The sequence below is a fragment of the Equus caballus genome, chromosome 1 (assembly GCF_041296265.1).
Source record: "Equus caballus isolate H_3958 breed thoroughbred chromosome 1, TB-T2T, whole genome shotgun sequence".
Lineage (NCBI taxonomy): Eukaryota > Metazoa > Chordata > Mammalia > Perissodactyla > Equidae > Equus > Equus caballus.
The window spans coordinates 119,852,884-119,863,667 of record NC_091684.1 but is presented as its reverse complement, the minus strand read 5'-3'; the positions used below and the strand labels follow the sequence as shown (position 1 = coordinate 119,863,667).

Here is a 10,784-nt window from a genome sequence, read left to right as displayed (position 1 = left end):
AGAGGGGCGGGGCGAGAAACCAAAAAGAGCCACTGGGCAGCCCAAGCGCCTTTGAACTTTCTCCAAACTTTATGTTTTCTATTCCCGAGGGGCCCACAGGGGGTGACGCGTCCTCGCTTTAAGTTTCTGCTTTAAATACAGTAGGTGGCTTCAATACATTGTATTGTAAGAGAAGAGCGGGCCCGCCACCAGCACCCTCGAACGCAGCAACACTCGCCACGCCCCGAGCCTCGCCTGTCCCGCCCCTTCAGCCTTTGCCCCGCCCCCTGGCCAGGTCGCCCCTCCCTTCGGCCGGGCCCCGGGCCCGTCGGACGCACGCCGGACTCAACGGGGCGCTTTCCAAGATGGCGCGCGTGCTGAAGGCGGTGGCCGTGAGCTCGTTAGGCCTAGGTGAATACCCCGCAACTTCAGGGCTCTCCGTGGGCGGGACGCGCGGGACCGGAGGCCAGGGGCCCGAGCAGGCCGCGGGCGGCCCGAGCACCTAGACCTGCAGCGCCCCGCGGCCGCTATCTGCGCCTGTAGGCTGAGGGAATCTTCCAGAAACGCCTCAGGTTAGCGCGGAGATTTCCTTTTTGTAATTGAGTCTCACAGCCACCCTTGGAGGGGTGTGCAGTTGACGTTGCCACTTTTTATATGTGGCCCCAGAGAGGCGAGGGAACCTGTCCAAGGGGACAGCAAGGCTGGGACACAAGTACTGGCGGAAATGGCAGAGGGACAGTGTCCTAGTTTACCGCGCAGCATCAGAGACTGGGGAGAAACCAGCAAAAGGACAAGTCCTGTCGAAAGCGTGAGCTGAACTCCGAGCACCTCCAGTACCCCCCTGGGGACGCTTGAAGGTCGGTTCTGGAAAGAATACCAAGGGAGTGGTTTTTTCCCACGCGCCCTAATATATTTATTATCTTGTATATAAACAAGAAAGATAAAGGCAGACGGATTTGGAAGGTTCCTAGAGTTGTCTATATCTCCGTTAAAAAACAAAAAGGCTAAAAGGCTAGAGTCAGTGATTTCAGAAACAACCGTTGTGACTCCCCATCCACCCACTTTCTCCTCTTCCGGTTTCTTCTCTTCCTCCCTCATCAGAGGGCAGCTGTTGCCCTGAATCTGAAATTCCCTGTTAGGAAGGATGTGCCAAATGGTAATGTCTCAGAATGACTCCTGAGCGTTTGTGATAAACCCTCAGCTTAGCACCTTCAGAAAGTGTTCAAGGGGAGGAGCCTTCACTAATATTAGGCAGCTCTCCTGGAAAGTGCTCTCTCTGTTCCTCCTCCTGAAATGCACAGTTCCAGTCATCCTTTGACATGTCCTCTCAAACTGAGCCAGTTCTCTGTTGATGGCTGTCGTCCTTCTAACCAACCACAAAGTTTCTTCTGCATCTCTCATTGCGAGTCACCAGGGCTGAGTGATGATCCACATACGGAGAAGTGCACCATAGGGTTTCAGCTGTCTCAGCACTTAAGTAGTTTAGAGAGGTGATACGTACATGTGAAAAAATATTACAGGCCGAGCATAGCTTGTTAAAATGAATCTATACTTAACAGGTGGTACTCAAGTTTGATAATAACATGCTTTCCTGGCCCCTCTGTCCTCTCCCTGGTAAAATACGAGTCAGTCTCTTAGTTCACATACCATTGCAATAGCCTTTTGCAAAAGAACTCATAAAACCAAAAGTCTTGGGGCTGACCCGGTGGCATAGTGATTAAGTTCACACACTCCCCTTCAGCACCCTGGGGTTCACAGGTTCAGATCCCAGGTGCACACGTACAGACCACTCATCAAGCCATGCTGTGGTGGTGTCCCACATACAAAATAGAGGAGGATTGGCACAGATGTTAGCTCAGCAACAGTCTTCCTCAAGCAAAAAGAAGATTGGCAACAGTTGTTAGGTTAGGGCCAATCTTCCTCACCAAAAAAAGCAAGTCATCTCTTATTATCTCTTAGAAAGTAGATATTGTTCATAGAATGAACACTAAAGATATTAAAAATTGAGAATCGAAAGAATGGTAAAACATTTCAGAGAAATGAGAAAACTAAATGTAATAGCTTAACAACATCAACTTTGATGTAAGGCAGACCTGGGCTTGAGGCCCAGCTTTGCCACTTAGTGTGACCTTGAAGAAAATAGTCAGATCTGTTTTCCTTGTATCTAAATGGGAAAAATAATAATATCTGATCCGTAGAGTTATTGTGAGGATTAAAGGGCTAGTGAACTATTACTGTTATCTCGCTTTTTTGACCATGATGACTAATAGGCAGAGCTGGGCTATCACATGATTCACTCCCACTTCAGAGTTTGTGATTTCAGTTTGCTGAGGCAGAGTTACAGGATTAGGCAAGATTACAGAGTAGTAATTGTTGCATAACTCTAATGATGAACTAAACCCATGGCTCTTTATTGGAAAGGTGAGGTGAAATCAGAGAGATGGTGTGCCATGGGATCGATCAGTCCTCCACTGCTGATAAATCCCAGCAGCATGGAGAATGCCTAGAGACTAATGCGGGCCGGTCTGCATTGGGGATAATAACCAGCTTATAGGTTCTTGAAAGGTATAATTATCATAAATATAGTTTCCACTTCTATATGATATTAAAAAGAGTTCACAAGTTACAACAACAATGGTCATGAGTAGTGTAAGTCAGAGAGTTACTATAAGCAACTAATCTTAACTTAGAAAAATTGTAAATCAGTATTGCTATATCAAAAAGCAAAAAGAATACTGTGCTTATAATGCCTTCTAGCAGCAGTATTCCATGAGGATGTCAGTAGTCACTAAATACTGAAATACTACCAAAGATATTCTAAAATCAGCCAGCCAATAAATTTTCCAGAGTGAAAGGAGACTAGTGTCCTTGTCATAAAATGTAGTAAGTTATGGATTGATGAAATGAAGCAGTTAATACAAAAACACTGGGTATGCCAAAACAGTGGCCAAATACAAGCAATCTTTAGTTATTGAAGAAGATTTTTAAGACAAGTGCAGTTCCGTGTCTAGGGTAGATGCACAGTCAACTGTTTCCTTTAAAAGCATAAAATGTATTAGAAGTCAGAGATGCTTACATTTATGATCAGGTTATTGATGTAACCTTTCTAAAAGTGCCAATAATGATAATTTTTGGAATTAATAATGTACTTTGTGCCAGGCACTTTACTAAAACCCTTTATTACCCATTTTACTCTCATGACAATTCTATGAGGTAGATATTACCTTCCTATATGAGAAAACAAAGGCACAGAGAGGGTAAGTAACTAGCCCAAGTTACACAGCTAATGGTAGGGTCAGGATTTGAACCAGGGCAGGCTAGAGCCAGAGCCCCCATACCTAACCATCAGGCACACTGCCTCTTATGTGATACTTAGACACAAAACCTGAAGGCGAACATATAAATAATAATTTGAATATTAGAGAAGAGGCATTTTTATAGATGCATTTTTAGAATTGCTAAATTATCCTTTTTTTTCCTTTTATTGTGGTTAAATATACATCAAATGAAATTTACCATTTTAACCATATTTAGTTGCACAGTTCAGTGCCATTAAGTACATTCATATTGTGCAACCACCACCGTCATCCATCTCCAGAACTTTTTCATCGTTCCAAACTGAATCTCTGTACCCATTCAACAATAATTCCCTCGTTATCCCCTCCCCCAGGCCCCTAGTAACCAGCTATTCTACTTTCTCTCTATGAATTTGACTACTCTAGGTGACTCATAGGTGGAATTACACAATATGTGTCCTTTTGTAACTGGCTTGTTTCACTTAGCATAATGTTTTCAAGGTTCCTCCATGTTGTACCATGTGTCAGAATTTCATTTGTTTTTAAAGGTGAATAATATTCCATTGTATGTTTATTCTACATTTTGTTTATCTTTTCGTCTGTCAATGGACACTTGGGTTATTTCCACCTTTTGCCTACTGTGAATAATACAGCTATGAACGTGAGTAGGTAAATATCTCTTTGAGTTCCTGCTGTAAGTTCTTTTGGATATATACGCAGAAGTGGTATTGGTGTATCACATGGTAATTTTATGTTATGACCCCACTTTTAAGAAACATAAAACTTCACAGAAAAACAGGAGAAGCTCAGAAAAATGAATTGGATTAAACACACAATAAGTTCCAATTCAACTTGCAAAGGATTGGCTTCATGAAAAAAGTTAGTTTTCAAAATGGAAATTGAACCTGTTAAGAGACAAGAGTGGCCAAGTTACATGACTATGAGGAAAGATTTACTTTTATTATGGAGTCATATGTAAGTGAGGTAACAGAAACATGGTTTATTTATATAGTGCTGTGAAATCCACTGGTTGAATGCTGAAAACGTATGGGTTTCTTGCCAAAGTAACTTGAAGGCACTTTTCATGAATGGCTAAGTATGTTATGTCTCCTCAAACCAGATGTGCAAAAATTCAGACCTAAAAACTTATTGTATGTTCTAATATTCGATTATGTGAAATTTTCATGACTGTGCAAATATACAAAAAACTGAATTGTACACTTCAAACAAGTAATCTTTATAGTATATAAATTATATCTCAATAAACCTGTTAAGAAAACTTTCTTATTCACAGTTTTATGACACTTTATGTACAAGTTTAACATATAATTTCTTTAAACAGTAAGTACCCTTATTATTAGTGTATTTGAGTCTATAGACCTTTGCAGCTAAACCTTTACTTATTTGGAGACAATGTTTAGCAAGCCTGGTCTGAAATAAGTATAATCTGAATGGAAAGACATGCAATGTTATTTTTAAGTCAAGGCACTAAAAGTGTTTAGCAGGAACCAATATTGAAGGAAAGATAGGAATTAGAGTTAATATACAACACCAGATTTGGTAACATATCTATTTCTTGTACATCAGATTCCTGACGTGTGAAAGTCGTGTATTTCTTAAGTTTGTAGATACTCATCTTTACAATCCTCTTTTTTTAACGCTCCTGTTTTTAAGTATGTGATACATTTATTCACACATTTATACATTGTAGTTTATTCTTGCAAAGTAACTTTTTAGAATAGTCACAAATTACACATTATGGAGTTCAAAGTAATGCAATTCTGCTGTATCTTTGTGAGATAGGAGGCAGAGAAACCCAGAACTAAAGAGTTGTGAGTTCCTACCAGTTGGATAGCAACCTAAAATAAAGATATCTTTTAAAAGTTGACAAAAATCAAAGGAGAAACTACAATTTTTTAAAGGTTGAGTTCATAAAAAACTTTTGAGGAGCACAAGTTTTTTATTAAGGATCTATAAGGATCTATATCATTAGCCTCCTTATTCCATGTTTCATAGTCCAATTTGCTTGGTCTACAGGATTTCACATTTCACACGTAGACTTTTACTGCCAGGATCATCCTTTTTTTTTTTTTTTTAAGATAATTCACATAACATAAAATTAACCATTTTAAATAAAATGTACAATGAGCAGCATTTATTACATTCACTGTGTTGTGCAACTATCACCTTTAGTTCCAAGACATTTTCATCACCCCAAATGGATACCATATGCCAATTAAGCAGTCACCCCCTGTTCCCTTCTGCTTCCAGCCCCTGACAATCACTATTCTGCTTTTTGTTTTTATAGATTTACCTGTTCTGGATATTTCATATAAATGGAGTCATACAACATATGACCTTTTATGTTTGGCTTCTATCACTTAGCGTAATGTTTTTAAGGTTCACCCATATTGTAGCATGTATCTGCACTTCATATCCGTTGTGTGGATGATATTTCATTGTACACATGTGAATAATATTACATAGTTTGGCTATTGGGAATAGTGCTGGTTTGAACATTTGTATACAAGTTTTTGTTTAAGTGCCTGTTTTAAATTATTTTGGGGGCGGCCTGGTGGCATAGCAGTTATATGGCCTCAGCAGCCCAGGGTTCCCCAGTTTGGATCCCGGGTGCAGATCTACACACTGCTTATCAAGCCATGCTGTGGCAGATGCCCCATGTATAAAGTAGTGGAAGATGGGCACAGATGTTAGCTCAAGGCCAGTCTTCCTCAGCAAAAAGAGAAGGATTGGCAGTGGATGTTAGTTAGCTCAGGACTAATCTTCCTCAAAAAGAAAAAATTATTTTGGGTACATTGAAGTGGAATTTCTGGGTCATACGGTAATTCTATTTGAGGAACTGCCAGACTGTTCCATGGCAGCTGTATCATGTTACATTCTTACCAGCAATGTACAGGGGTTCCAGTGTCTCCACATCCTCATCAACATTTTTTTTGTGGGTGTGAAGTGATAGCTCATTGTGGTTTTGATTTGCTTTTCCCTAGTGGTTAAGGATGTTGAGTATCTTACCATGTGATTTTGGCCATTTTTATATCTTTAACCTTTCTTTTTAAAGAAGTTGAATTACTGAATTCTTACCAGTATCACTGTATTTATTTTCGTCTTATTCCTAGAACATATGCTTTAGGAACCAAATAAAGCCAATAAAGTGATTTTTCCTTTCTCAAACTAATTTACATTTTTAGAGATAAGATAAACCTATACAGCTGTAAAGTCTTGATTTTTACTTTTATAAAGATGTTATTATCTTTCTGTTTTCTTAACATATAAAAAGATTTTGTGTTCTATTAAAAGGAAGAAGAACCAGTCATTTTAGTAAACTGTTTCCTCTTCTTCCACTTCCAAATGATAAGGAAGTTACGGAGATAGACTGCAGTGAAAATTCCAATAACGTGTTGCTTGGGCTTCCTTTTTAGTGTCAGAGTATTTGAAATGTCCCTAAAGTAAACTGACACAATATATAAAACTACCTTCACTTGAACCTCTCATTTGTTCCTTTGACATTTCTGTATGTTCCTTTGCTGATAATAGGACATCTGCCAAGGAACCCCCAGCTGCCCCACCTCTAGTAGCAAGAACACTGGTAAGGAGAATTCAGAAATACCTAGACTCAATATTTGACATACGCTTAAAATTTCACAGAGCAAACTTATAAATGTGCGTATTACTGTAAAGTTCATTGATCCTATCTACAGGGGTTTTTTTTTAATACAAATACATTCTATATTGAACTTTCATTGCAAATTGCACACATAGTTGAGATGCAAGGAAAGAAGGGAAAAGCAGTTTGACCAATGATTTTGTTGGATGTTAGCATTTTTAAAATTCACTACCACCATGCCCTCAAGATAGTTTCTTACTCTCCGCAGATAACCCTGCATGCCACTCAACTAGCAAACAATCATTGTATGTCATTAACAATAAGAATGGCTGAATTTATTGTACACCTATTATATATGTCTGACATTGTATTATATTTTTTTTACCAAATATGTAATCTTCATAGCAAACCAGCGAGGTATACATTTAGTGGGAGGTAGTACCAATATATTTTTTTAACTGAAATAAAATAGTATAGAAAATATCAGCGCACATCACATTTAGTGAGGATTAGGTATTCTTTTTATGAAGTTTACTTTCAGTTGTACATTGACACATGTGTGTACTGGGTTGGAATACAGTTGAATTTCATGATAATAAGTAAGTGCATAGAACCAGGCTCTGTCAGCCTATTGATAATGAGAATCTTTGGGTATTTCAGTTATCAATAATGCAGGCTGGAGGATAGCGGAAGACCATCTTAGGCTGAATATTGCCTTCTCCTGAGCTATGATGTATCAGGTTTGTTGAGCAGAGTACCATGCAGCAGTTATCAATCCCAGGGGAGGAATCTAAACACTTCTGCCCATTGCGTCTTGGTATTGGAGTCACCAAGGAGAACACAGCACTGAATGGAACAACACTTTACTACATAGAGAAGAGACAGAGCAAGATCAGCTTCAGTAGTGGGTATCAGTCCCCCATGGCCAATAGGTCTTTCCCAGTGGCCAGCACAGGACAACTGGCCTACACACACCCTTCTTGTGCCACAATAGAAAGGACCCTGTCCCTTCCCAGTGGAGGACACATATAACAGTGGGGTTGGCCATATGACATGTACCCTTTAAGCAAAGACAAAGGAACATTCATTGAGCCTGAAAGAGGGAAAGATATTCCCACACAAGGTGATAAGCCCAGTACAGGCTCTGTGGGCTCTTTGTCTCTTGGCAAGGAAGCGTTCCAGCCTGAAGGCGCATCTTTATGTGGCTAAGTGGAGGTTGAAAGACTGAGCATAAGACTGCCTTTCCCAACAAGGTTTATGGTACTAAACAAAATCAAATAGTGTCACTTTAATTTCCTTGTTATCAAAAATTTTAGTAAATTGGAATTAATTTTATGTTAGCTGAAGCTCTGTGATACTAGCTACTGTTTAAATTGTTTTTCATTAAGAGCTAACAACCTATTGTTTAAAATATGTGTTCTTCAAATTGCTATTTCACACTTTTTTATTAAGTGATGTGGTTTTATAAGATTATATTTAGATCTTGTACGTGCGCATAATTTTCATCCTGGGGAGAATCTGGTTCTTAAAGTCCAGTGTTTTGGGGACTGGAGAAATAGAATAACACACGAGGAGAACACATTGTAGGCCTCTTCAGTTTCCGGATGAAAGAGATTTCTTCACATTCAAAAGCAGTTCTGCTTCTTCTCCTTCAAAATTGTAGAAAGAAACAAACAAATCTGGTCTCAGAGGAAATTCTCATAAGTTTAAGAATCCTCTTGATCTTTGCTTCTTTTTCCCCCAACAATCAGATATTTTCCTTAGTTGATAATCATTCAAATAAACTACACATTAAAAGGTACCATTTGGTTATGGCTTTAATGAACCTATTATAGAATATAAGGAAAAAAATTGGCTGTAGGTAGGGAATAAAATTGCTTGTTCTCATCACTAAATATACGTTGTTTCACTGTCACATTCAAACTTACCCTTTGTGAAATGCAGAGAATAGCAAGTAATTCTTAATAATATGAAGCTCTTCTTTAAGTGTTATCAGTAAATATAACTTACTATGGAAAATGTCATTCTTTGTTCTGAATCTAAAAAGCTCAGAATTAGCTTTTTAATTTTAGACAGTTATTTCAGAACAGAGTGAGTAATTTTAACATGTTTTTCCATTTGTCTCCCCGATTTAATTTCAATAATAAAAAGATATATAAATAGTTTTTACATGTATAAGTTATGTAGTTTTTTAAAAAATTAATTTTAGAAGTACATTAATTTTCAAAAGAAGGATATCAATGGCTGTTTAATTTTTCAGGGCTTTTTTCCAGACTTCAAATTCCATTTCCAACAGTAAGAATGTTTTCCACATCACAGTCCTCGCATCAAGTGGCAGGTCCTGTGTGGAACCTGGGTCGCCTCAATCATGTAGCAATAGCAGTGCCAGACTTGGAAAAGGCCAAGGCATTTTATGAGAATGTACTGGGGGCCCAGGTAAGTGAGGCCGTCCCTCTTCCTGAGCATGGAGTATCTGTTGTTTTTGTCAACCTGGGAAATACCAAGATGGAACTGCTTCATCCGTTGGGAAATGAGAGTCCAATTGCAGGCTTTCTGCAGAAAAACAAGGCTGGAGGAATGCATCACATCTGCATTGAGGTATTTTCATTATTTTAATGCTTTCTGTTTTAAATTTCTCTTTTCCAAAATATCTTTTACTTTTTAAGACTATGTGTTGTCACTGTCATCAGAAACTTTTATTACATTCTCTAAGGGGAATGGTAATATTGGTCCTACTCAAAGATGGGTCCATAGATATGTTCTCTTTCTTGAAAACTGCAAATAATAATATATTTAATTGGATTATGGATTCAACAGCCACCATAAAGGCCACTGAAGTTGACCAAAACAGATTTGAGTCTTTGCTATAGAATTTACTGATCACTTATGACCTCCCATGTAATGAGAATACAACTGCTTTCACTATCACAAGGCAATTAGAAAAAGCAAGTGAAAAGACTTGATAAAGTAAGAATTTCTATATATATGCTAAGTATTCTTATGATTTTTTTCTATCCTTAAAATTCTAATAACTGTTCCTTATTACAAAAACCATACATTTTCAATTACCGACTGTGATTTTTAAGATCTTCTCAATTGCATCTGCTAACAAGTCCTGAAAAAACATGAAATGTTAGATAAGAACTTTCTCATTAGAGAGCATTTATCTGTAGATGTTCATGTTCAGATAACTGCCTTTTGGAACATCAGTACGGATTATGCTTCAATTTAAGTTATTTTGATAGGACAATTCTTTTGATAGAAGGAATGACATAATTAATAGTTAGGCCTCATTCCTAATACAGAAGAGAGAAGAGTTGATTCTAGAGTGAATTCAAGGATTTATTCAGTGTGTATTGCAAACATTTGAGAACCTACAATATGTACTTTACTGAGTACTTGGATTCATCAGGGAATAAGACGTGGACCATGCCCACAGGGAGGAGGGGCAGCTATTTCAACAGGCGATTACGGTGTACTGTGATAAGCAGAATTAATATATGTGTCTCCTCAGTAGCACAAATGAGGGAAAGATTAATTGCTCCAGGCAGGCCAAGGAGGTTGGAGGGCACCACGGGGCATGTGTTACAGTGAATATGAAGGAATTTCCCAGTTGGACAAGAGGAGGAATGTATTCTAGGCAAAGAGAATAGCATGTGGAAAGGCAGAATGTTATCATAACTAACAGAGTTGTCTGGCAATATATGAAGTACTTGACGTGCATTATTTGCTTTAATTCTCATAGCTACTCAATGAGGCTCTATTAACCCCATTTGATGGGTGAGGAAACTGAGTCTTAGAATAGTAACCTGCCCATAGTCACATGAGTAGTAAGTGCCAAGGCTGGGGTTTAAACCGGGATTTGTTCTGATTGCAGGGTCTGCACT

General features: G+C 38.5%; 1 protein-coding gene across 3 annotated transcripts in view; it reads left to right on the top strand.

The window, feature by feature from the left end:
• The first annotated feature begins 47 nt into the window (after positions 1–47).
• MCEE (methylmalonyl-CoA epimerase) overlaps positions 48–10,784 on the top strand; it is a 28,244-nt gene continuing 17,507 nt past the window's right edge. For 2 of the 3 annotated variants that reach the window (XR_011424450.1, XM_014733942.3), the window contains exons 1-2: positions 182–390; positions 9,158–9,495. Coding sequence is in view for 1 of the 3 variants with exons in the window: in XM_014733942.3 (XP_014589428.1) it covers positions 345–390; positions 9,158–9,495 (384 nt within the window). In the remaining 2 variants the exon portion in view is untranslated. Of the gene's footprint in view, positions 391–9,157; positions 9,496–10,784 lie in introns of all 3 variants that reach the window. The other variant, XR_011424445.1, reaches the window with a different exon arrangement.